This window comes from Mesoplodon mirus (genome assembly GCF_964341445.2).
Source record: "Mesoplodon mirus genome assembly, chromosome: 14".
NCBI lineage: Eukaryota > Metazoa > Chordata > Mammalia > Artiodactyla > Ziphiidae > Mesoplodon > Mesoplodon mirus.
In genome coordinates, this window is record NC_138990.1 from 46,230,536 (window position 1) to 46,257,928 (window position 27,393).

The 27,393-nt window shown below is 40.0% G+C and overlaps 1 protein-coding gene across 1 annotated transcript; it reads left to right on the top strand.

The window, feature by feature from the left end:
- Positions 1-25: 25 nt before the first annotated feature.
- Positions 26-27,136, top strand: SLC4A1AP (solute carrier family 4 member 1 adaptor protein). The gene is made up of 14 exons (XM_082642504.1): positions 26-904; positions 1,111-1,306; positions 2,767-2,889; positions 3,686-3,746; positions 4,083-4,222; positions 8,708-8,868; positions 10,696-10,765; positions 11,128-11,314; positions 14,632-14,743; positions 16,952-17,207; positions 18,994-19,080; positions 19,756-19,823; positions 21,191-21,260; positions 22,681-27,136. Exons 1-14 carry the CDS (start codon positions 239-241, stop codon positions 22,728-22,730), a joined length of 2,247 nt encoding a protein of 748 aa, XP_082498630.1. The 5' UTR covers positions 26-238; the 3' UTR covers positions 22,731-27,136.
- Positions 27,137-27,393: the final 257 nt, after the last annotated feature.

Consider the following 27,393-nt stretch of genomic DNA (forward strand, 5'->3'; position numbering starts at 1 on the left):
GTTGCAACCTCTAAAGATGTCCCCATTCCGACAGTACCTTGACCGCCTTTTTGCTTTCCTCTTCTTATAACTTCCCAGGATACTCACTTCTTCACAACGCTCTAGGTCGTGAAGGAGCAACTCAACCGTCGCTGCCAGAGAAGCCGCTGGGGGCTGGGGAGAGGGAGGCGTGGAGAGGAATGTAGAGACCGAGGGGGTGAGGTTTCCCAGGAACAGGTTTCGAGGTTGCACGCGCTTGATGATGGCTGCTAGTCCCTCTCAGTCAGAGCCGCTGGCCTCGCAGGAACTCAATGGCGACTTCAAGAAGCCAGGCCTGCCCTTGCCCCCGGCGGTGCGGGGCAAAGCCCCGGCCACCAATCCTTCAAACCCTGAGGCGGTAAAGAAGGAAAGGCCCACGGCGCTGCCGGACTCCCATTCCGCGGAGCCTGAAGTCCCGCCAGCCCTGCTGGACAGCGGGGAGACTAGAGGTCCAGCGGAGGAGCAGCCACGGCCCCCCACAGCTGCTCCTTCCCCTGGCGGCCCGGCCCGGGCTCCCCCTTACCGAGAGCCTCCGTGGGGCGGCCCCGCCACGGCCCCCTACAGCCTAGAGACACTGAAGGGCGGCACCATCCTTGGCACCCGGAGTTTGAAAGGGATGAGTTGCTGTCTTTTCGGGAGGCTCGCTAGCTGCGACGTGTGCCTGGAGCATCCTTCGGTGTCTCGCTACCACGCTGTGCTGCAGCACAGGGTGTCCGGTCCCGAGGCAGAATGCGACGGCCACGGGCCTGGCTTCTACCTCTTCGATTTGGGAAGCACCCACGGCACTTTTCTTAACAAAACCCGCATCCCGCCCCGCACCTATTGTCGGGTCCACGTCGGGCATGTTCTTCGCTTTGGAGGGAGCACCCGGCTCTTTGTTTTTCAGGTAAGTAGAAAAACCTAGAATTGCAGTCTCTGGAGTGCACCCGGCTGCGTTCCTGAGCTCGTTTTCACTAAGGAAGGAGATTGTCTTAGCGATTACAAAAGTGGAGGAATCTGGCCCCTCATCTCCAGACCTCTGTATACATTGCCATATTTCTGGAAGTGACTTTAACAATCAACTGTAAAAAATTCTTTTGTTTCATCTATCAGGGACCAGAGGAAGACCGAGAGGCAGAATCTGAGTTGACAGTAACGCAATTGAAGGAATTGCGCAAGCAGCAACAAATGATGTTGGAGAAGAAGATGCTGGGAGAAGACTCAGATGAAGAAGAGGAAACGGATACAGCTGAAAGAAAGAGAAATACTAGTAGTCAAGATGATGAAATGGGCTGCACCTGGGGAATGGGTAAGGAATCAAAATTGCTGCCAGAGGTTAATATTTTAAATTCATTTCTACTAGTACGCTTAAATGTTTTTTGGTGTTTTTTTGTTTGGGGTTTTTTGTTTTTCTTTTTATCATACAGCTTTCATGACTCTTTGAGATAGATAGGACAAATACAGTTTGCACATTAGGTTACCCAAACTCAGATTTATTAACTTTTCTGATGCCAAAAAATTGAATTATGGGCACTATTGATTTCTTTTCATGTGTTTTACAGTGCACTCCTTTGTTCAAAAGTTCCTCAGCGTATAGTTTATTATTTTTAACCATTAAAATTTAATTAAGTACTGATTATTGCTAAAGGGGGTGAAACTACATTCAATCAAATAAAACAGAATGTTATTCAGTATAGGAGTTCTCTTGAATTTTTCATACTTTGTGTAAATACCCTGAAATGTGAAAATATCTAATCAGAGGAATAAATTGAATTTTCTATAACACCAGACATTTTAGAGGATGGGTATTCAGGAGCTAGGATTTTGAAAAGCTAGAAGATGGCCATACTATGTTGTTGGGAAGACAGATAAATCTTATGAAATTACTTGTGGTAAGTGCCAAACAAAAGCTAGAAACCATTAGTATGCTAGGGTAAGGGTTCAGAGAAGGGAGCAGTCACTGAGGACCTAGACCTGCACTATCCAATATGGTAGTCATCAGCCACGTTGGGAACTTACAGTGTGGCTAGTCCAAATTGACATGTGCTGTAAATGTAAAATACACACTGGGTTTTAGACTTAGTGTAAAAAAAGAATGTAAAATATTCATAATATTTTTATGTAGATTCCTTGATAATAATTTCACCTGTTTCTCTTTTTTGATGTGGCTACTAGAAAATGTAAATTGCATATATGGCTTTCATTATATTTCTGTTGGGCAGCACTAACAGATCTTTGGGACAGTTTATAAGTTTATAAACAGAAGGGTTTTGAGCTGGGACTTGGAGGAAAGGAAAAGAAGCCCTTAAGAAGCTGAGCATTGGGGTGGTATTTGGGGCAGGGATTGATGATTGTAATGGAGTACTAAGTAGACCAGTCTGTTGGTGGATATGATAAGTATTGGGAAATTATACTGAAGACAAAGTATTAGACCTGGGTGTGAGAGAGTGAGAATGCTGGGCTGAGGAACTTCATTTTTTTTTTTTTTTTACATAGAGAATGTGGTAGGTAATTTTGCTTTTAAAATATCAATACATATAGTGATGGAGAACAAAAATAAGGTGCCATGAAAAGTTTTAACTTGTCACACAATTTAGAAAACCTGAAGATATTCATACTGATGGTCTTGTGGTTGTCCCCCCACCCCCACCCCCACCTTTCTTTTCATCACTGATAACTGTATCTTTATTCAGCCTGAAGGGATAATGGGTGTCATTCAGATAGTCTCTTATGTCTGATTGTCTTTTCTTTCTTTCCCATATCCTGTAGGAGAAGATGCTGTAGAGGATGAGGCTGAAGAGAACCCCATTGTCTTAGAGTTTCAGCAGGAAAGAGAGGCCTTTTATATAAAGGATCCAAAAAAGGCTCTCCAAGGTTTTTTTGACCGAGAAGGTATGTAAACAGATTCTGACACTGCCAGTATAATGTATCCACAACAGGGTGGTTTTCCAGATCTTCAGGTACTTAGAAATGCTGTAATTTATCTGCTCTCCTCCTCGTTCAGTTCTTGCCTGTGTGGTCAGTTGCTTCACTGTTGTGGCCTCTCCCGTTGCGGAGCACAGGCTCCGGACGCGCAGGCCCAGCGGCCATGGCTCACGGGCCCAGCCGCTCCGCGGCATGTGGGATCCTCCCGGACCGGGGCACGAACCCGTGTCCCCTGCATCGGCAGGCGAACTTTCAACCACTGCGCCACCAGGGAAGCCCCAGTAATTCTTAACATGGATTTTCACTTCGTATGATTTAAAGAATGTTTCCACAGAGAATAGATTCAGTAGAAATGCTTTGAGAGAACATCTATGTGTATGTGTGCACGTGTGTATGAGTGTAAATATATATATGAACTGCTTGCATTCTGCACTTAATATTTATGCTTCTAAAAACTAGGCAACCATGATAAATTAACACTAAGTCTACAACTTATAAGTGTGAAAGCTCCTATATAGGGGACAAACCTGTGTATGGAGAGTTGTTTTGATTTGAGTTTGGGCTTTTCTCTGCCTCAAGCTCATTTTAATTTTATTATCAGATAATAATTCCTAGGAATAGGAAGTGAAATGCTTTGAAATTTAGTATTCAATGTGGTATGAGAACTTTATATTCTTACTTAACCTTTGTTGTCTTTTCCCTTTATATCAACTAGTAACTTTCAGATGCTATTAAAATTGTTTTGTCTTTCTTCCTCCCACAGGAGAAGAATTAGAATATGAGTTTGATGAACAGGGTCATAGCACTTGGCTTTGCAGGGTGAGGTATGTTCTTTTCTCATTCACATCCATTTATGGGAAGTGGTCAATTTCAGGTTTAATTTATGGTTACAGACAACAACCCAAAGAGCAACTTTAATCTTAATTTTAGCCTATTCCTGAATTTGGACCTTGATAGTTTAGTAACACATTGGGGTTAGGGTGGGATGAGTAAAAGGTGGAAGGAAAAGATTTGAAGTCCAACCTTGGCAAGATAGAACAAAATGAACTGAGAGATTAAAAAGCCATCTCAAAAAATATGACTATTATCATAAAATATTAATTTTTTTCATGAGAATTGGAGCTTAGTGCTGTGCTATAATTCCCCCCAAACCAATGCAGATTACCTGTGGATGATTCAACTGGAAAACAGCTAGTGGCTGAGGCTATTCACTCAGGAAAGAAAAAAGAGGCAATGATCCAGTGCTCACTGGAAGCTTGTCGAATCCTTGATACTTTGGGATTGCTGCGTCAGGAGGCAGGTGAGTACGTGAGAACACTTTTCTTTTAAAAAAAAAACAAAAGGAAAGAAGGAAGGGAAATTTAACATAGGGTTGCAAAACTTCTTTTTAGGGGGAAAATGTAAATCGTACAGAATTCTATGAAGTGAAAAGAAAAAATTCCCTATCTCCATATCCAAAAGTAACCGTTGTTTATTTGTATTCTCCCAGACATTTTCTATAGATGTGTGTTCAGAAGTAGATCCTTTAACAAAAAAAACTACGCATACACAAATGCATTTATGTTACTTATAGTATTCTTTTGTGACATTTTAACATAAGAATGTATCATGGACATTACCCATGTCATTGCATTAAATTTACCTTATTTTTAAAAAATCTATTGGGGTATATAATTATTTTTTATTTATTTTAAAATTAATTTTATTGCAAAGTAACTTACATATAATTTAAAACTACCAAAGGCTTATAACTAAATATACCTGTTCTTTGTCCTGCCCCTCCCCAATCTTCATCCCTAGAAGGCTTTTAACTCTTTCAGTTATTTCTTCTGGCCTTTAAAAATATCCATATTTCTAATCCAGTATCTTATAATAACGTGTAATGGAACATAACCTGCAAAAAAACAAAACAAAACAAAAATGGAATCACTGTGCTGTACACCTGAAACTAATGCAGTATTATAAATCAACTATACTTCAATAAAAAAAGAATAAATGTTAAAAAAAATCATATTTCTAAAAAACATGAATATGCTATTATATTTTGATTCATTTAAACATTATCTATTGACTTAAATTAGTATTTGATATTTACATGGTTACGTTTATGCAAATATTAGTCACAACTGAGCAGTTTTTTGTTTGTTTGTTTTTCTAAAGTTAATAATTGTGTATGTGTTTCATGTGTTTGATTTTTTTGGTACCTCTTACTCATTCTTCCCACACCTTTCAGTAGCCTTTCAGTATGTTTTTCCATATGGTCAATCACATTAAGTAATTTATCAGTTCTGACTCTTTTGGAGACATTTCTCCTGAAGAGGACTCTTCTCATTCTTCTAAGGATGACCACTCTCTAGGCCTGCTGCAGAACAGTCATTTGGGACTTCATTTGCTGTCTTCCTTGAGATTTCCTTTCTCATTCTCCAGGGATGGATTTTCTGTTTTGTGATTCTCATATTTCTTGGTTTACTCCCTTGTTTTAGTGGAGCACATCTTTCTGTAGTTTTGGCAGGATAGAAAGCTGGTACAACAATAGGGGGCACAGATATAACCTTCAGTGGAGTTCACATCTTCCATTTTTCTTGGTCTACTGTTGATTTGGTAGACATCCTCTAGTGGATTCCTAAGAAAGGATATATAGCAAGTCAACTTTATTAAACTCTCCACTCTGAAAATATAATTGTTCTAGCTTTACTTTTGGTTAATAGTTTGGCTGGGAATAGAATTCTATATTGGAAGTAATTTTCCTTCACAACTTTGAGGGCATTGCTCTTACCTGACATCCAGTGTTGCTATCAAAGTCCTAAACTATTCAGATTCCTGATCTCTAGTATGTCATCTTTTTTTCCCCTCTCACTAGAAGTTTGTATGTTTCCCTTTGTTCTCAAGGCTCTGAAACTTAACTATGATGTACCTTTCTGCGGGTATATTTTCATCCATTTCCCTTGGGTACTTGTTGGGTCCATTTGATCTGGAAATCAGTTTAGGAACATTTCTGGAATTGTGCCATTCCATCATTTCATCCCTCTGTTTTCTCTTTTCTCTGGAATTTTGTTATTTTAGATATTGAACCTCTTAGACCGATCATCTAAGTTTCTTATCTTTTTTTCCCATCTCTTTTCTATTTGTATTTTTTGTTCTTTCTGGGATATTTCTGCAGCTTTATCTTTCTGTCTTCATTTTGCTATCAAGATTTTAATTTCCAAAGCTCATTTTTGTTCTTTGAATATTCATTTTTAAAACAGAATATCCTGTTGTTGTTCATGGATTATTAATGTCTCATCTCTCTGCTAATCTGTTTTCTCCAGGTTGTTTTTTCTTTTTGTTTATTTGGTATCTATCATGCATGGTAGAGGTTTTTCTCAGATGTCATGTATTTCTTGGTTGTAGATACTTATATAGGGACAAAAAATGTGGTTGGCAGCTTGGAATATATAGGTGGGGCTTGTTAAGTTTGAGGAACACTATGCAATGATGTGGGTGGGCCTTTTGCTGGGGAACTCTCCTCGTAAGTATCCTTATATTTTCCTTCTTCTGCTGGCAAGATTCCCCAGAGAGTACTCTTCCAGTCTCCTGCATGAAGGGAGAGGACTGGCTGCCAGCATTCCTAGCGCTGCATGGTGGAGATGGCTGAGCGTGTTCTCAGCATTCAGCTGTTTTCAGGAGAGTACTGTGTTTTGAATGTAGTACCCATGCCCTCAATTGTACTAGTCAACCCATAGTTCAAAGACTTTCTGTCTTAAACTCTGTGTTTTTCCTGGGGGTGGGAAGGAGGTGAGTAGCCAGGGAGAAGAATCTGTTTCTCAATCAGCTTTTACTCAGTCCTCTATATTTTAGCACTACTATCCAGCCCCAGTTCCAGATCCTTTTGAAGATTCTGTAGTATAATCAGTTTGGTTCTCAGCTTTCCCCATTGTTGGTTTAGGATCCATTTTTTATTTTTTATTTCTGCTAAGTTAGTTTCCACATATCTGTCTGCTTTTTAATTTACAAAAATTTGGTGTTGCTGTCCCCACTACTATTCTCCCTGTCTTTGTAGATTAGTGTCTTTAAAAAAAGATCTCTTTGCTGCAGTTTTAGTGGGGTATGGGGAGAGAACAAAATTAGATACGTGTGTTCAGTGTACCATCTTAACCTGGAAATTATCAGGTTTATATTAATAAGGACTGTTTTGGTTGCACATAACAGAAACCTAATTCAAACTAGCTTAGGGGGAGAGGTTATTGGCTGCAGAAGCTGGGAAGAGTACCTCACAGGACTGAAGGAAGAACTGCATGAACCAGGACGTCAAGTTCTGGAAGCAGAACTTAGTGCTACAAAACCAGAACTCAGTATCACCAGGACACATACAACTTATATATGTGTATCTGTGAGTGAGTCTGTCTCATGAATGCATGGTTTTATTTTGCAGACAGATTCTTAACCCACGCGGAAAAGAGGGATGCTTACAGCCCTGGATTTATATCTTCTCTCTTTATTAACCTCATTGGAAAGAGAGCCTCTTTTTCCCTGTATCTAAGTGTAACTATGAGGGAAAGATTCTTATTGATCTGGCTTTGGTCACATGACTACCCCTAATCCAGATGGAATGGGGGAGGAATTTTCTAGAGGAAAGGGGGTACTTTTACCAGAACAAGGGGAGTAAGATGACATAGGGTAGACAAAAAAGTAATAGCTACCATAGTCCCCTGTTGATGGGCTTTCTAGATTTTCATGGTTACAATGTTTCATTGATGTGTATAGGATAAATTTAAGTAGAATTGCTGGATTAATTGCGTCTTTAATGTTGACAGCTGTTGTAAGAGTGACCATCAGAAAGATGGTGTAAATATGCATTCCAGCCAACTGTTTGAGAGTCCATTTCCCCATATCCTTACCAAATTAGGCATTATTAATCTTTTTATGTTTTTTCTAGTCTAATAGGTAAGAAGTGGTATCTCATTATTCTATTTTGTGTTCTTTAATTATTAAAAAAAGTTTAACATCTTTTCAAATGTTGGTTGGGCGTTTGTATTTCATTTTTTGTGAATTGTTTTTATTATTTTTAAAATTTTCTTTTGGATTATTGGCCCTTTCCTCATTTATCTTTTTCCTTTTTTGCTAATTGATTTTTGAGGGCTTTTGCTCATTAAATAAATTAGCCCTTTGTTTTAACTTTTTTTTAACTTTTTTTTTTATTGTGGTAAAATATACATAACATTTACCATTCTAAGCATTAAAAAAAATTTTTTTTTAAATGTATTTTTTGGCCACACCACGCGGCGTGTAGGGTCTAAGTTCCCTAACCAGGGAGCGAACCCATGCCCCCTGCAGTGGAAGCATGGAATCTTAACCACTGGACCGCCAGGGAAGTTCCTAAGCATTTTTAAGTATATAGTTCAGTGGCATTAAATATGTTCATGTTGTGCAACCATCACTACTTTCCATCTCAGAACTTTTTTGTCATCCCATTCTGAAGCCTTGTACCTATTAAACAGTAACTTCCTATTCTTCCTCCCCCCAGCCCCTGGTAACCAGTGTTCTACTTTCTGTCTCTCTGAATTTGACTATTTTAGGTACCTCATGTAAGTGGAATCATGCAATATGTGTCCTTTTGTGTCTGGCTCATTTCACTTGTAATAATGTCTTCAAGGTTTAGCCCTTTGTTTTTATATGTAGTTTGGCAGCTTGTTGAATCCTCTCTTTTAATAACTGATGGTGATATTTTAAGCTGCTTGTCTACTTGCCTTCTTTCTTTTTCTTTTTTTTAACCTGATTCATTATCATTTATTTTATCTACCTCTAGTATCTCGGAAAAGGAAAGCCAAGAACTGGGAAGATGAAGACTTTTATGATAGTGATGATGACACGTTTCTTGATCGGACTGGCCTGGTTGAAAAGAAGCGTCTGAACCGAATGAAGAAGGCTGGGAAGATTGATGAGAAGCCAGAGACCTTTGAATCGTTGGCAAGTTTTATTTATAGAAATAGCTGTGGTAGTTTAATTTTTTAAATAAAATAATGTATTATTTAAATTTTTTTATAATTATAATTTTTAAAGCAGTAGCATTGAAATCTAGTACTGAAGTATAATTTTTATGATCTGTAAATTTGATGGTAACAAACAACTAGTCTTATCCAAGCTGGAAAAAAGTTTGGCTTGTTGCTAGAGACTATATCTATCTCTAGGTGGGTAGTGATCCATTAACGAGCATTCTTTGGATATGATCTTACCCCCCAAAAAAGAAAGGAAGAAGTTCCAAGTTGGGACATTCTGAGGTGAAATTGACTCTAGGCTTTCGGCAGCCAAGAATCGTGAAAGAAATTTTGAGGAGTGTAGTTTGGTAATACAGGCACACCTCAGAGATACTGCGGGTTCAATTCCAGACCACTGCAATAAAATGAAAATTGTAATAAAGTGAGTCACACGAACTTTTTGGTTTCCCAGTGCATATAAAAGGTATGCTATAGTCTATTAAGTGTGCAATAGCACTATCTCTAAAAAGACAATGTATACTTTAAATATACTTTGTTGCTAAAAAATGTTAACCATCATTCTGTCAATGCAGGGTTGTCACAAATCTCCAATTTGTAAAAATGCAATATCTGCAAGGTGCAAGTAAAGTAAAGCTCCATAAAATGAGCTATGCCTGTAGTTTTTTTTGTTTGTTTGTTTGTTTTTGTGGTACGCGGGCCTCTCACCGTTGTGGCCTCTCCCGTTGTGGAGCACAGGCTCTGGATGCGCGGGCCCAGCCGCTCCACGGCACATGGGATCTTCCCGGACCAGGGCACGAACCCGTGTCCCCTGGATAGGCAGGCGGACTCTCAACCACTGCGCCACCAGGGAAGCCCTGCCTGTAGTTTTAAACAGTGTATCCTTCATGAAATTATCATAAGATGACCTGTATTTTCACTATATTAAGTAGTATTCAGAGCTTAAAACATTATCTAACATCTATTGTTTTGATTCATCAATGAAAACAAATGCCTTGAGTTCTTTCTTTTTTTAAAATATTTATTTATTTATTTTTTGGCTGCGTTGGGTCTTAGTTGTGGCATGTGGGCTCTCTAGTTGTGGCTTGCGGGCTCAGTTGCCCCGAGGCATGTGGGATCTTAGTTACCCTACCAGGGGTCGAACTGGCGTCCCCTGCATTGCAAGATCGATTCTTAACCATTGGACCACCAGGGAAGTCCCTTGAGTTCTTTCTTTTGAGTAAAATAAGGTCTGTGTTCTGTACATTCCTTCTGTTTAATTCTTGATTCTTTAATTCAGATATTTATTCAATTAGATTTAAATAAACAAATGAAAAATGTTAACTCCATGAGGAGCAGATTTAAATGGACTTCTGAATTAATCCTCTTAAAACTTGTCACAGGGTTTCCCTGGTGGCGCAGTGGTTGAGAGTCTGCCTGCCAATGCAGGGGACACGGGTTCGAGCCCTGGTCTGGGAAGATCCCACATGCCGCGGAGCAACTGGGCCCGTGAGCCACAATTACTGAGCCTGCGCGTCTGGAGCCTGTGCTGCGCAACAAGAGAGGCCGCGATAGTGAGAGGCCCACGTGCGCACTGCGATGAAGAGTGGCCCCCGCTTGCCACAACTAGAGGAAGCCCTTGCGCAGAAACGAAGACCCAACACAGCCATAAATAAATTAATTAATTAATTTAAAAAATATATTAAAAAAAAAAACAAAAAACTTGTCACAATAATTAAAATAAGAGGAGGAAGAAAAGGAAAGCTACCACATTTTGAAAGAAGAAAAACATTTGCTAACCCTGTTAATTTGGGTGTTACAGGTTGCAAAGTTAAATGATGCTGAAAAGGAACTCTCTGAAATTTCTGAGAGACTGAAAGCCTCCGGCACAGGTAAGGTAATGACTCATTAAACAAATATTTATTGAGCACCTACTGTGTGTAGTGCACTTTGCTAGGTACTAAGGCTACATTGATTAGTAAGATTTACAGGATATGGAGCCTTTCTAAGGAGCAGCATAGCATTTTAGAACTAGAAAGAACATTATAAATTATTTAATAGGTGAGGGGAATGAAGCCCATTGAGGCAAAGTGACTTTCTAAGATCTCCCAGGTATAACCAGTTTCCTTATTCCTAATATCAGTAATGTCTTCTGTCCAGCTTTAAGTTAGTGACTTTTCTATGGAAACTTGGGCTGAATTATAAAATATTTGGTGCCGTCTTTCTAAACATGTATTATCCCTTTCTTGGACAGCTCTATCAGAGTCACCATCTCAGGACTCTTTAGATGCATTCATGTCAGAAATGAAATCAGGGAATGCATTAGATGGTGTGTCCCGGAAGAAACTTCACCTGAGAACTTTTGAACTGAGAAAAGAACAGCAGAGACTTAAAGGGTTGATAAAAATTGTAAAGCCAGCAGAGATTCCAGAACTAAAAAAGTAAGTCTTAGTTATACTTGGAATTTTAAATAAGCATGTTCACAAAGATAACATTTTGAATTATATCTTTATTTTTTTAGGTAATCACTATGGACTAGAAATAGAAATAGACTATAAGGAACTCTTTAAAGCACAGAAGGCAGTGGTTTCATGGAGTAACTAAAAACCCAGTTTATTTGTGAAATTTAGAGCACTACAGGATTTTTAAGGAAAACGGTATTGATTCCTGTTTCATTGGAGGGCTCTAAATTTTTACTTAATACTTTTAGTGCAGAGTAAACTTCTTTAAAGAGCAACATGCTCAAAAGGTTAATTTCCCTAATATATAAAGACCTATTCACCAGAGACAAATGGGCAAAGGATGTCAACTGAAAGGCCACTGAAAACGAAATACAAATAACTCTTAACTATATAAACTCAACCTCACTCATAATAAGAGAAATACAAATAGTACAATTAATACCGTTTTTATCTATGATTTTAAAACCACAGATGAAAAGATGTGAGTACAGATAGTCATTTTAATGCCTATATCTGTCATTCTTAAGAACCAGTTGATAACTCTTCACTATATTTAAATACTTTTTTAAAGTGGAATCTCTTCCTTAAAAGGGGGAAAAAGCATAATCCCCTGAAGTTGATCTTATTGTTAACTTTGATTTTGGGGAAATTATTGGAAGAGATTAATCCAAATCCATTTGCAGACATCCAGAAGATTTTTGAGTAATTTGTAAACAAGATTTTAAGAATAATTTTTCCCAGATGTGGCTAGTATTTATGAGTGAGTGTGCGTGTGTGTGTGTGTGTGTGTGAGTGTGTGAGTGAGAAAGAGAGAGGTCCAGTCTTTCAACTTGACAATATTTTAAAATTGTCTTCTATGTGGTGTCAACAAATTTTGAAAATGTTGAGTAGGTGGTTGTAGAAGTAAGCAATCCTCAATAAACACAATCCAGATGGGCATCTCAAAAACTGGTACTACCTAGGTACATTCACTCACTTATGAAGGTAGTTAAATATAGAAGGTATCTTGTTTTCTTGAGGTCCGTGCTGTTCAGGACAGCACCTGAGAGTCACATGTGACATTAAAATTAAACAAAATTAAAAGTTCAGTTCTCCAGTCACGTTAGCCACATTTCAAGTGCTCAATAGCCACATGTGGCTAGTGGCTACTGTATTGGACAGCGCAGACAGGGAACATTTCCATCATTCCAGAAAGTTCTGCTGGACAGTGCTGCTTTAGGTTGTCAGTAAGCATCTATTCAGCCCCTCACCCCTGTGTACAAAACCTGTAACTTGATGCTGGGGGCGTTGCATACATGAGTATCTATCAATTGAGAGGCACCTCTGTTTACAAAAATGTAATGGCCAGCCGTTTCTGGAGCTCTTGATCATCTGCACAGAAGATGTATCCCCAAATTACTAGCAGGTTTGTTCAAAGATTTATATGTAGTTTGGATATTTAATACAGTGATGCATAGGTCAGCCTACAGAAGGCTATTTGCCGCAAATGATGTTCGAGTTACCTTACTGACAGAGAGGAGGGAGATTAGCACTAGAGTTACACTTCCTGGGTTTCATTCTCAGCTCTGTCAATTAGTCTTTGGGAATTTTAAGGCAAGTTATGTAACTTCTTTGATCTTCACTTTCCTCATCTGTAAATTAGAATAATGATGTTGCAAAGATTAACTGAATAGCGCTTAATAAAGTGCTGGCATATGTATTATCATTGTCGTAATTTTTACTATCATTGATATACTTGGCAACAATTTGTGACATCGTTTTTGTGGAGAAAAGGTAAAAACTCGGGAGCCATAGCCCAGGTTAGACAAATTAACAGTGAATTTTAATTCCAACTCTGTAATCCTTTAATTTGCTAAGTCAGCCCTGAGAGGTGTTCTGAGCTAGAAGACATACATCAGCTTCCTCCAGAGCCTCCCCTCCTGCTGTCTGTGTGTCTGCCTTGTTCCTGCTCCCTTTCTTACTTTGGATACTGGCCTTCAGATGCTGTGTATCTTCTCCCTCCTCTTCTCACTTGAGGGTTGAACTTCTAAGCTTCCTACCTAAGTCCACCTCTGCTCCACCCACAAGCAACTCTTGATTGTGATCCCATCTTCTACTGTTTCTTCTCCTTTGGGAGTCTTTGCATGTCCTCCAGGCCAGCCAAGCTATTTAATGGAGCTGAAAAATATCTGTGTTGCTCTTGCCTTTGCCTTTCCATGCTTCCTGATGCTTGTGGGGAAGGGATGTGAGGGATGTTTGACAGAGTGTCTTTAAGGCCAGGCAGGCAGGATTTCCTCTGATGGCCTCAGCAAGGCAGTGGGTCTGTCTCTGGTACAGAACCAGGGTGAGGCTAGGCTCAAGAGCACCACCGAGGGGGTAAGACTTAGGTAAAAGAAGGCAGGAGTGGAAATGGAGCTTTAGGGTTGAGCAGCGTAGTCAGTTTCTTGTATGGGCCCCTGTGAGCCAGGAGGGCCAGTGCTGTCCTTATATTCCAGAAGGCAGGATTGTCCTGTAGTCAATGTGAAGAAAGCATAGGGCTTTCTCCCCTCTTTCTCCTCATGCTATCTTGTCATTGTCACCTCTGACTACTCTCTGAGTGTCTTGTCAACTCAACTGCCATCCCTTTTGTTTTGCTTTTGCTTTGTTCTTTTTTCCCCTGCTCTCTTCTAATTTCTACAGTCTCTTCTCTTTGCTCTTCCTCAGCTTTACCGTCATGTGCTTAGCTTTTATAACTATATTCAGCCACTGAGAACATTGACAAGCTCGCCAGTTGTGGGGTCTCTCATTAAGTCTTTGTTGTTACTCACTACACAGGATATCCTGCCTCCCGTACCCTTTACACATACGTTTTTTTTTTTTAACTTCTGTGCTCAGAGCTGTTGTGTGTGGTTATGATAAGTGTGGCCTCCAGGTAAGTAAGTAAAGCACTGAGTCCTCTTCAGAGGTTGATGGCAAATAGGGCTTTACATCACGGATCCATCTCCTGCCATTTAGTGGGTATGGGGCATGCCTGTGTATTCTCCTTTGCCAGTGACCTGTGTACTGTAGGCATCATTTTATGAATGTGAAGTCATGTAGCATGTTGTAAATTGCTAGACTAAGGTAGTATCCTTATCTTGCCCTTGATACCTCTGTGTCAGTGACAATCAGCAGTGTTGTCCATTCAAACTTTGCTGGCCTGAATACCTCTTTCTTATTCGTGTAGGCATAAATGTTCACTTTGTGGAAAGTTTTGTGGTACCAGAAGTTTGTTTACCATGGTATTTTTAGATAAAACCTTGGCCTCACTGGAATAGATAATTATTCTTTCTTCCTAGAACTGAAAGTCAGGCTACAGATGGAGAAAACAAAGCTAAAAAGCTTACACTGCCTCTCTTTGGTGCCATGAAAGGAGGAAGCAAGTTCAAATTAAAAACTGGAACAATAGGGGTAAGTTGTGGGTCAAGGTGTTAAACTTTTAGCTCTTGAGTTATCCTGAGCTAATTTATATCTTTTCTTTTCAAAACTCAGATGACTCATCCCACAGTCATGTAAAAAGGGGCTGTGGGCTTGGTATGATCACATCTTTCCCAGGACATGGTTCTTGGATTTTTCTCTTCAGCCTAGGCTTATCAAGAATTGGTGAATCGACTCATGTGAATCAATTTGCATGTAACCGATTTGTGAATTAGAATACCAGTTTATTAATTTGTGATCAATGTTGCGTTTAAGAAAGGGTCTCCTGTGGTTTCTGGGTTTGTTTGGGTTTTTTTGCTTTTTTACTGGTGGTTAGATGTTGTAATATTCAGAGTCAGCTAACACTTGGTAGTAACATAATCTCTACACCTGGTTCTGCCATATGGTTTTTCTTACTTTGTTTAATCCTTCCAACACCTTATGATGTGTGGGAATTATTACCGCCCACAGTTGAGGAGCAGGGTCAGGAGAGGTTAAATTCAAGATCACACCATCATTAAGTAACTAGATGCAATCAAATCCAGGTCTTATATCTCTTGAGTTGTGATCTTTCTACTATCCTCTAATACTTCACTGATATATGTTTTTGCTCTTTGTACATCCTTATTTATAGATTCAGTTTTTAAAAGGTTTTCATCACCCCAAAGAGCATAACCTTATGTATTAATGTGCTAGGGCTGCCATAATACCACACACTAGGTGGCTTAAACAAAAGAAATCTATTCTCTCACAGTTCTGGAGGCTAGGAGTCCATGATTTACATGCCAGCAGGGTTAGTTTCCTCTGAGGGCTATTTCCTTGGCTTGCAGATGGCTGCCCTCTTGTTGCCTTGATGACCTCTTAACATGGTCATCCCTCTGTGCACTTGCAACTCTGGCGGCTTTCCTTCTTCTTATAAGCACACCAGTCATATTGGACTAGGGCCCCACCCTAACAGCCTTATTTTAACTTAACTCTTTAAAGACCTTATCTCTAAATAAGTAACATTCTGAGGTACTGGCGGTTAGGACTTCAACATGAATTTTGGGGGGACACAGTTCAGTCCATAACACCTTCTATTAGGGTAAACTGTCCTCTGTTGGTAGAGGTCTGAAGTCCCAACCATGTGTCCTGAGTGAGTACCATGTGGTTTACCTGTGATGGAGGCTTTTCTGTGAGGTGGGGAGAGGGTATTTTAGTTAGTAGAAAAACTCTTTACTGAAAAGCTGTCCTTAGGATTACTGAGCTAAATCCTATATTTAAAAAATGATATATGTAACATATACTTTGGTACCTTCTTCCTATTCTTTTAAGCTGTGATCAACTTTTTCTAATAATTACTTTTTTTTTTAAGATGTTGGCGGTAGGAGTTTATTAATTAATTTATTTATTTTTGCTGTATTGGGTCTTCATTTCTGCACGAGGGCTTTCTCTAGTTGTGGCAAGCGGGGGCCACTCTTCATCACGGTGCACAGGCCTCTCACTATCGCGGCCTCTCTTGTTGCGGAGCACAGGCTCCAGACACGCAGGCTCAGTAGTTGTGGCTCACGGGCCTAGTTGCTCCACGGCATGTGGGATCCTCCCAGACCAGGGCTCGAACCCGTGTCCCCTGCATTAGCAGGCAGATTTTCAACCACTGTGCCACCAGGGAAGCCCTCTAATAATTAATTTTATTGAAAGGTCTTGATTAGAATATTTGACCTTATTCAAGAAATTTCTTTTTCTTCAGGATCTGTTTTACTGATTTACATATCTTGTTTCCTTGAAATTGTGTTAAATCTAAAATGAAAAAGCTGCACAAATGATTTATTTTTTAGAAATGTGTGTCTGATTTCCTCCCTAGGAGATTTTGTAATGAATTAAGATTTGTAATGAATTTAACATCATGAGGGGTTAACAGGACAGAATTCCTACAGCTGGTACTCAGTAAATCGTACCTGGAATAAATGATTTTGTTCCCTACAAGATGTTTCAAGTGTTTCATACTTCATGTTCTTTTGACCCTAGAAATTAGCAAACATACATGTTAAGGATTCGTAGATGGATAATATTTCACGTGAAAGTCCTCCTTCCAACAAACTTCGGCAGGGTTGATCTGCCTAGAGAAGTTAGACGTTCTGCTCATTTAGCTTAACCCCCTTGAAAAGATGTGTCTCTGTCATATTGTAGAACTGCTTGTTCATGGGTTTTTTTCCCTCATAGAAGTTACCCCCCAAGCGTCCAGAACTCCCTCCAACTCTAATGAGAATGAAGGATGAGCCTGAAGTAGAAGAGGAGGAGGAGGAGGAGGAGGAGGAGGAGGAGGAAGAGCAAGAGGAGAAAGAAAAGGAGGAGCATGAAAAGAAGAAAATGGAGGCGGGGAGCAGTAGGGTACAGCAGGAGATAGAGCCAGAAGGAGCAGTGCAGGAAACAGGTCCTCCCACAGATTTCACATGTTCTAAAGAAACAAAAAATCATGGTAATGTCTTCTTTCTCCTTCCTGTGCTATTCAGTGGGCATATGCATTTATCATGGATAGGTTTGAAAAAGCAAAGCCAGTTTCTTGCCTGTGCATTTTGGCTTTGTGACACTTTGTGATGTGTGATACAGCTGACTCTGTGGAAACATACTTTCCTGGTCTTTCTTTGATGGCCAGTCATTATCTATCCTCATTGTAAAATAAGGGCAAGTATTTCCAGTGTATTCCAGAATTATGGAACGTCGAAAGCTGTGGAATCTGAAACCACAGGAGCTGGGGAACAGTCCTGAGCTGCTGCCACTCTGGTTGGAGGGCAGTGGGACAGGGCGGATGATGGGACCTGATTAGGTGGTCTCGGGGTAAGCCTCCCCTTATTCATTTGTCCCCCATCCCCGAAACAGAGGCTCAACATAATTGCACCCACTGGATGTACTTCTCAGGAAGCATCCTGCCTTATTCATCCTTCTGCCCATGGTACCTAGCAGAGAACCTGACATGTCGTATTCACCCACCTCAACAAAGGGCTGATGAAAAATATAAAAGAGGGAATTGATTAGTTTTTAAATATGTTTTCTTCTGATTATAAAAGGCATATATGTTCATTTTGGAAACTTTGGATCATACATAAAAGTCCAAAGAAGAAAAGGGGAATCTCCCACGCCCAGAGATTATTATTTATCTTTTTAGTATCCTCTTAGCCCTTGTCAGCTGCAGGGGTTATTTTCCTGCAGGTTGGCCAAACTGCTTAGCAAGATTAAGGCTGCACAGAAAATAGGGAGCATGAGGAAAAGCAAAAAACACTGGCATTAAACGTGTGTGGGAATGTGTGCATATGGACTTACAAAACAAACCAGGCAAGTCCATGTAAAAACACCAGGCCTGGTATGTAGACCTTCTCCTGAGTCACCTTCAGCTGTTTTAGACACAGAAAAGTTATTGTTTTCTCATCTGTGAGAAGTAAATCTTTTGTTTTTGCATTTTCCTTTGTTATTGACACAATGCTTGGCCTTTCAAAAAAGGTAGTACACATCCTTTTTGCAGAGTCTAATCTTTGATCCACCCATTGTAAGGGTGTTACATAAACAGGTCAGTGGGGAGGCGAGCAGTAAGTACTGTATTGTTTTGTTTAAGGGACCGAAGTAAATATGTGTGTCTAAAAATAGCAGATTTAAATATCTGGTTTATAAGATACATTAATTAGTAAATCTGCAGCTGATTAGGGATTACTCCAGGCATTTATTTATTTATTTATAAAATAACATTGGGATTGTATTGTACATGCTATTTTATAACCTATTTTTTTCTATGCCTTAAAATAGTCTTTTGAAATGTGGTTTTAATAAGGGGCAAAGTGGTCCATCACATGAATGTGCCATAATTTACTTAACTCCACATTATTATACATGTAAGTTATTTGTTAATTTTTGCTATTATTAACATACTTGTATATAATAAATCTTGGTGCTCATCTCTGATTATTTTCTTCGAATATGTTCCTTGAAGTAGAATTTCTAGGCCGAGGAATATGTACATTTTTAAGGGTTTGGTAAGTATTGCTAAAAAGTTTTACCTCAGAGTTGGCCAGTTTTTGAAGTGGAAAATTGGTGGTTCTCTGTTAGACCTCTGGAGACACATTTATTGAAAACCTAATTAAGGTTAGTTGAAGCTAATGATAGTAAAACTGGATGATTATGTAGGTACTTAGCTTTTCTTGCTTTTGATTTGTTTTCTTGGTTCCCCACCACGAATTAAGTAATACGATATGCTTTGGTTCTGCATTTTATAGAAAACATGTCTCAACTCGGCCAAGTGGAACAGAATAAAGGTTCTCAAGAGATTAGTGAGACAGCTGCATTGTGTGAGGAACCCTCAGGCAAGTAGCACAGCGACTCCACTGCTGCTCCACACACAGGCAGCCAACTGGTGTCAGAGAGGAGGGGGTGGCAGCTGACCCGAGGGGCGCAGACACTGGGTAGATGCTGCTGCCAGGGCTATGGACAGAGTTGGAATATATGAGAGGTTCATGTTTGGTGCCATCCTGTTGGCCTTTCTTTTCCTCCTCTGTCTCCTGGGTTCCCCCCCACCCCCGACCCCCAAAGCACCTAATGCCTTCATGTTTCCCTCTGGCCATGCAAAACTCTCTACAATTTTACATCTCCCAGAGTTGAATACATGCCTATCATGGGGGTGATTCCAACATTATTAAAATAAATTGGTTGAAAGCTTGGGCTATTAAAAGGACTGTTTTTTTTTCCAGTTTTCTACTGCTTTTAACTGTAATGATTAAATTATAAAATAGTAAAGTCAGCCCCATTTTCCTTTACCTTTTCGAAAGGTGTGATTAAATTTAAGCTTAGGATTTGAAAACTAAGGTTGTTAACGAAGGGACAGTTCTCTCTCTCTAGTCTTTACAGTAGTAGGAGGAATTTTTAAGAATTAGATTGTGATGTTTTCTTCAATAATAATCTCTTTAGGGAGGAATTTTTCTTTTCCATTTTATTTTTCTGAAATAGCTATTGCCTCTTTTTTTTTCTTTTTCATAAATTAGCATCAAAGAATGAATATGAGAAAAGCAGAGATGAATTGAAGAAAAAGAAAGCTTCTGGTCTAGGCAAAGTAAGTGCTTCAGTCATAATCTTCATTTCTCTGGAAGTAAAAATGACCCCCTTTGCCATGGGCCATGTCCAGAAGAGCGAATCCAGGGATTATCTTAGCAGAATTCCCAGCTGCCTTCTACCCACTCTTCTAGAAATCTGGGCTCTTTTATTTTTGAATTTTTATTTTTTGGATTCTCTATTCTTGTCTCTACTCTGTTCTTTATAATTGCTCACATACCTCTTTTATTTGTGAATCTTTCCATATCCTAATATGCACAAAGACATTTGAATAATGTATTATTTTCCTCCTTTTATTACACAAAAGGTAGAATGTAATATACTGCATGCTACACTGTGATTTTTTTTTTTTTTTAACCTGTGGTGGAAATCATTGTATATCAGTGCACTGGGAGCTTCCCACTGTGTGGGTGTGCTCTATCGATGGACACTTGGGTTCTTTCTAGTCTTTTATTATAACAGTGCTATAATGAATAACCTTATGTGTATATAATTTGTATGGATACTGTAAGTTCCCAGAAATGGAATTGGTGTCGGGAGGTCCCTAAGACCACCCTTAGGCTAGGTAATTCACAAGCAGCCTCACAGGACTCAGCATGTGGTGGAACTTACAGTTGTGATTTATTACATCACAAGAATAGTAAGCAAAACCAGCAAAGGGAAAAGGAACATGGAGTGAAGTCCGGGGAACCAGGTACAAGTTTCCAAGGGTCCTTTTCCAGTGAAGTCACATAGGATGTGCTTAATTCCTCTCACAAAGAGTGACAACTTGTGAAACCAGGAAAGCTCATTAGAGACTTAGTACCCAGGATTTATATTGGGTACTGATCACATAGGTATCCCCTGTCTGGCATCTACCCCAATTCCATTGTCCTAGAAGGAAAGCAGGTGTTCAGCATAAACCACGTTGTTTTTACGAACAGTTTTGGCCCAGTGGGCCACTCTTTGTCAGTAGTGCGGTAGTGGGAACCCTCTTGAAATCCAACTTCCCAGATGGCCACCAACAAGCCTTTCAAACAGGCCTTTCAAAGGATAGCAGTCAGGCTTGCTTTGTTAACTTTTCTGCACCTGAATCAAAAGGCAAATGTCAAATTTTCCTCTGTGGAGGTTATATCATTTAGAGTCACACCTGTCTTGACTGCCTCTTTTAGAAAAAACATCACTCTCACTGGCTGAAAATCAGCTTGTTGAGGCTTTGGGGAAAAAAATCAAGATTCAGAGAGAGAATGCTCCCCCATTTTTGGTTACTTATGTCAAGATCATTAGTGGAAGCTCTTCTCTCTTAATTTTTGTTTGCCCACGGGGATAGGGACAACAATTCTTAGAGTTAAAATTCTTTTGAATAAAATAACCTATCTGTTTTTGCAGCTTCCACTGACACTTTCCTCCAACTATCCAGAAGATGATCCAGATTACTGTGTGTGGGTCCCACCTGAAGGTAGATGGTTTTTATTTTTCTTTTCCTCTAATATTTATTTATTTAGGTTTCTGAATAGGTGATATATATTTAAGGTTCAGTATAAGAACATTACAAGAGTATGTAGTGGAAAAGTCTCCCTTCTGGGTAGATTAAAGGATCTAAAAGACATATCAACCAAATATAATTTGTGTATTCTGTTTGGATCTTTATTCAAACAAACACTTATTTAAAAAAGTTATAAGCCAGTCAGATAATTTTGAACACTAGCTAGATATGTGATGATACTAGGAAATTATTGTTAATTTTTTTAAAGTGTGAGTGATACTGAGTTACGTTTTTTAGAAAAAGTCCTTGTCTTCCAGGAATATGTACAGAAGTGTTCACAGATGGAATGATACCTGGGATTTCCCTTAAAATAGTCCAGTGGTGGAGGATGAGGGAAGATAGAGGAGGGGCAAGAGATAAAGCAGGGTTTGCCACATGTCGATCATGGTTAACACTGGGTGCTGGGTACACGGAGGTTCATTATATTTTTCTCTTTACTTTTGCATGTATTTTAAATTTTCTCTAAAGTGGGAAAAAAAATCTTCTAGCTGTGCTTTAGCTACTCAGTTTTTTCCTAAAGACAACCAAATATCAGTTTCTTATGACTTCTTATATATATAATGTAAAATACCTACGTAAGCAATAAAATACATAATATTTCATCACTTTTTTTACACAAATGGAAGCATATTCTGTACCTTACTGTTTTGCACTTAATAATATATGGACATCCTTCCATAGCTACTTATAGATTTCTTTCTCTTTTTTTTTTGTAATGGTAGCATAGTTGCGGTACGTGGGCCTCTCACTGTTGTGGCCTCTCCCGTTGCGGAGCACAGGCTCCGGACGCGCAGGCTCAGTGGCCATGGCTCACGGGCCCAGCCGCTCCGCGGCATGTGGGATCTTCCCGGACTGGGGCACGAACCCGTGTCCCCTGCATCGGCAGGCGGACTTTCAACCACTGCGCCACCAGGGAAGCCCGCATAGTTCTTTTTTATAGTATGGATATACCTTTATTTATTTAACCAGTTTCCTCAATGAATATTTGCTGTGTTTCCAGTCTTTTGCCATTACAAACAAGTCTGCAATAAGTAACCTCTAATATGTGTAATTTTGCAAGTGTAAAGGTGTACTTGTAGGAAAAAATTCTTAAACATCAACATGTTGGATCAGAGGCTACAAACATTTTTAAGAGACCTGAAATTGCATTCTATAGGGATTATACTAGTTTATGTTCCTACTACACCCTTAAGGCAATATATGAGTTGCTTGTTTTCCCATATGCTTATCACAGGTTGCTTTTTCTATGGATTGGGTTTCTAATATACTAATAATTAATAGAAATTCAGGCACTAAAATGCTTGCTTTTTGTCTGCTTTTTACTCTGATCTAGGCCAAAGTGGAGATGGCAGGACCCATCTTAATGATAAGTATGGCTATTGATTGCTTCCGAATCCTAAAGGAAGACCTTGTGGACCATGTGACATGGGATATTTAGGATAATATATCAAGTTGAATGTCCAGAGAAGGAGTTCAGATGATCATTTGTAAAATCTGGTGACTGGCCTTTTCTTCTGTGCTCTTGGCTTCCTAAATTTATCTACCCATCTGATTCTCTTGAATTTGGTATTTATGTTTAAAAGTGTTTGTGTATGTATGTAAAAAGGAACCGTATATTTTGAGAATTAGTAAAGTGAGAGACATGACTCTGTTAAATAAGAAGGTGAAGATGTCTCATGTTTATTTAAGGCTACAGTGTCTGTCTTAAGCTTTAGGGACTATGCTTTTACTGAGCAATAGGGTGCTTCTGGCAGTTAGGCTTTAGGATTCACTGGTAATTGCCTCCTCAAATAAGTGTTGAAATATGAGGTCATGCCAGGATGTAACCCTGAGTGTCTCTGTCATTCTTGGAACTAAAAATATATCTACACAGTGGGGGCTTCCTACTCCCTCTCTCTATAATCCTCCTGCCAGGTTTGAGAACAGACCCTGACTTATGAGGACACAGTTCAGGACCACAGCACGCCTCGTGCACTCAGGCACTGATGCTGATAAAAACTCAGCCCTTGGAATATCCTGGACTCTGACCAATTAGGTTAGTCACTCCTCCTCTTGTGGAAAGGTGCAAATAAGGTCACAAAATTAAAAGCTGGATGTGTTCTGCCCACTGTAGGGTTTCTCACCTCTGTAGAGAGGGGAATAAAAGTTCCTTCCTCTCTGGAAACATGAAGAAATGCAAGAATATGTCTTATTCCCACCCCGCCCCCCACTTCCCATCATCGGTGCCTCACTTCCACAGGAAAGGAAAGCCTAAGAGTGGAAGCAAGGTGGAAAACCAGTGGATTATGCTGGAGGCAGACATAGTGAGCAGGCAGGAGAACGGCTGTGGCCCAGTGAGAGGGAGTGGATGAGGATGATGCTTTTCCAATATGGATTATATGGGATGCATGAGGTGGGCAGGAAGCAGTAACAAGAAACTTCAGTTACCCTAACAGATGTCTGTTCTACTAAAAATAAGTCTGATTTCTCAAAAAACAATACCAATATTGGCGTTATGAGAAACTATTATTTTGGACTTCATTTAGACCAACAGGGAAGAACTTGTCAATGATGTAAGAAGTGACAGGAATCCGGGGGCAGAGTGTCTGTGCCACCTTGATCGAAACTGCAGACTAAGGTCTAAGCCAGATCAGTGGTCTTCAAAGGGGAAACTCCTGATTCAAACAGAATTGTATGTGGAACCCTAATACTTGAACAGGTAAAAAATATGCCTGCTCTGGTTGAATTGAGGTGGGGATGGATGGGGATTGGACGTACACGCACATACCTGCGTGCATACAATCCTCTCCTCACTCTACCCTCACAGTGACCTTGAGGAATTCTAGAGACTACACAGAGCATCGTCTCCTTTAGGAAGGCAGATATCTAAATGTTCTGGGAAGGGTAGCTATGGTCCTATGCCTTGAGAGCATGAAAGCAAGTAGGACTCCATTGGCCAAAATAAAATACAAATATGTAACTTGTACAATTAATATCAGTGGTCAGTGGACTTGTTTCAAAAGACCTGCACGTGAGTGTTAGCTTCTCTTTACTAAATAGGAGACTTTGGGGACATGACTTTTCCCTGAGCCTGATTTCTGTCATGTGTGAAGCAGGGACAGTAACGCTTTTTGCTCTTTGGACCTCGGATTTGTTCTAGGATCAAATGAGACCATGTAGATGGATGTGCTTTACAGGGATTTGTAGATATTAGTCGTTGATGATTCATTACAAGAAGGAGACATATCCTGACATCTGGGCCAACTTACGTGTGAGAGGAGACTGGATTATGTCAGTGATTCTCCACTGTAGCTGCATATTAGAATTACTTAGGGAAATTTTTGAAGTTTTTGATTCTAATACTAGGATCCCATGTCAGATCAGTTTAATCAGAATCTCTGAGTTGATCCCTTTTAAAAGCACTCCAGGTGATTTTAATGTGCGGCCCATAATGGAGAACCTCTAGAGCAGAGTCAGCAAAGCAGTTTTATTAATGGCCAGGTATTTGAGGCTTTGCAAGCCATATAATCTGTCGCAACCACTCAGCTCTGCCATTGGAGTGCAAATGGCATAGGCAGTATACAAATGAATGAGTGTGACTGTGTTCCAATAAATATTTACTTATAAAAACAGGTGGCAGGACTTCCCTGGTGGTCCAGTGGCTAAGACTCCTTGCTCTCAATGCAGGGGGCCCGGGTTCCATCCCTGGTCAGGGAGCTAGATCCCACATGCCACAACTAAAGATCCGGCACGCCACAACTAAGACCCAGCACAGTCAAATAAATAAATAAATATTTTAAAAACAAAAACAGGTGGCAGGCCAGGTTTGGCCCACTCAGCTCTAGGCAAATTCATCTTTGGGGTCTCACCTGACTCAAGATGTTCGTTACAGTGTCTTTAGGATATTTGAAAAGTTTCTATTCAGAAGGCTAATTACCCCCTCCTGAACTGTATGGGTTGCAGTTTTTTGGTTACCAGAAATCAAAGTGATCTAGTCTCCTTTTCACAGAAACGAAAGCAAGGTTATTAGTCATTACAAAAAATATTGTTACAGCAAGAACGCAACAGGTTATCTGTAAGCAGGGTGTCCCTGGTCTCTCCTGGCCTCCCCAGGAATTCTGTATCATATCTGCCTCTGTATTTAAAGAGCAACGGGAAGCCACTGGGATGTTAGTGATAGTGAAATGGTCAGATTTGGGTCTTTAAAAGAACACTTAAGCTACAGGTTGGAGGAAGGATGGAAGAGGGCAAGAGGTTGCAGGAAGACCTGTCAGAAGTCTGCTGCAGAGATCCAGGTGAAAGATGCTGGCAGCTTGAACTAAGTGGAGATCGAGATATAAAGATAGAAAGGGGCCCCTGCAATATTCTAACAAGTAGAATGGCTGAGACTGAGTGATGGATTGTCTGGCAGTGAAGGGGGAAGGAGGCTGGAGGGTAATTCCTACATCACTGGCTTATACATCTGAATGGCAGATGGCGTCATTTGCTGAGATGAGGGGACACTGGAGGAGGACCAGGTGGAGGTGGAGATCGTGAATTCCATTTGGACAAGTTGAACTTGATGACCCTTTAAGACATCTAAGTAAAGGTGTCCAGAAAGCAGTTGAATGTAGAGGTCTGGATCTCAAGAGAGGGCTAGAGAACAGTTTCAGTCTTCTACCAGACGAGCCTAAGATTCAGGTGATTTTGAAGACCAGGTGGCAGGCACGAATTTTGCAGGCAGACCCCAGTCTTGGACAACTGGTCTCCATATCTTTGGTATTGGGAACAGTTTTTCTTGGCTATGGGTCCTCATTTATTTGGGGAAAAAGTAAAGTAAGTGGTACAGTGAACAACATTCTGGAAAGAAAGGTCAGGGGTGTGAGTGTAACTTTAAAACAAATCTCTTTGTCTGCTTTAGGACATTTCTAAGGATTTTGCATAGTGCCTGGTATATGCAGTAAATTTTTGTTGAGTGCCTGCTATAAATGTTTTCCCTGGAATTGTCCCAATCTAGCATAGGAAGTATGAAGTCCCATTATTTCCTTATAACCCATTACAAGCCTTTACCCATTACTACTTCACTGTAGCTGGATGGAGTTAACTCTTTGGGAAATAATGACACAATTCCTATCAAACTTTGAAGTCGTTAGCCACAGCCTGGGGATCTGTTGCTTTACCATTGAAATGCTGCCACCTCCCGGATAGGGTGTGACAAGTGACCAGCAGCTGTGGATGGCTTCCTGAGAGTGGGAGCCAGAGGGAAGGAAGCCTGCCAGCCCTGTGGCAATCAAAAGCAGGAATGCAAACCCCTGGCGCGGCAGAGTTCCCATACAAGGTTTGGTCCATCCCTGTTTGGACCAAACCAGGTTTGACAAACTGCTGGGAAATGACGTAAAACTCTCCTTGACCTTTATGGAGGGTGGGTCACGGCATCAAACTGGTATCATGTCTTCTTGTGACAGGCTGCTCTTTGATCATGAGATTCCTCATTTGATGTGGGCATTGAGAACCATTTTCAAGATTTCTTCTCAGCAATCTGAGAGGACTGTGCCCTGCTTTGGTGTTAGAGGTTTGGCACTGCGACAGTCCAGGGTGGGACTGAGACCTCTATTCCACGGGAGACGAGAAGTCCTTCTCTCCCCAAGAGGAGCGGGCACTGATGACAGGTTTGAGGGCTCAGTATGTGAGGGGACAGTGGTTCCCACTGAATGTAGCTCCACCTTCTTCATCCTCCAAATCAATCTTTTTGTTTTTTTAATTTCGTCTTCATAGAATTTATTTGTAACACATTATAATGATGTATCAATAAAATTGATGATATGACTGAACAGATTTCTATTTCATTTGGAAAGTGGGAGAAATATGTAGTGTGAAATTTTTATAGATTTAATAATAACTCTCTATCTGAACTTAGTCCACATTCTTGGTTCTGACCATACTGATTGCCAATTTCATATGGAATTTTAAGTGTAGTATTTAGAGTCTTCTTTTATCCTTAAAAGTAAAAGTCTGTTTATCTCCTATAGAGGACAACTTTTCTTGCCACCTAACCCATGAAAGAACATCTTATAAATCAATGCGTATC

Excerpts from the sequence above, each read along its gene's own strand:
- SLC4A1AP (XM_082642504.1), top strand. The coding sequence starts at position 239 with ATGATGGCTGCTAGTCCCTCTCAGTCAGAGCCGCTGGCCTCGCAGGAA. Across the intron at positions 2,890-3,685 it reads AGGTTTTTTTGACCGAGAAG|GAGAAGAATTAGAATATGAG; the intron begins GTATGTAAACAG and ends TTCCTCCCACAG. Across the intron at positions 17,208-18,993 it reads TAAAGAAACAAAAAATCATG|AAAACATGTCTCAACTCGGC; the intron begins GTAATGTCTTCT and ends TGCATTTTATAG.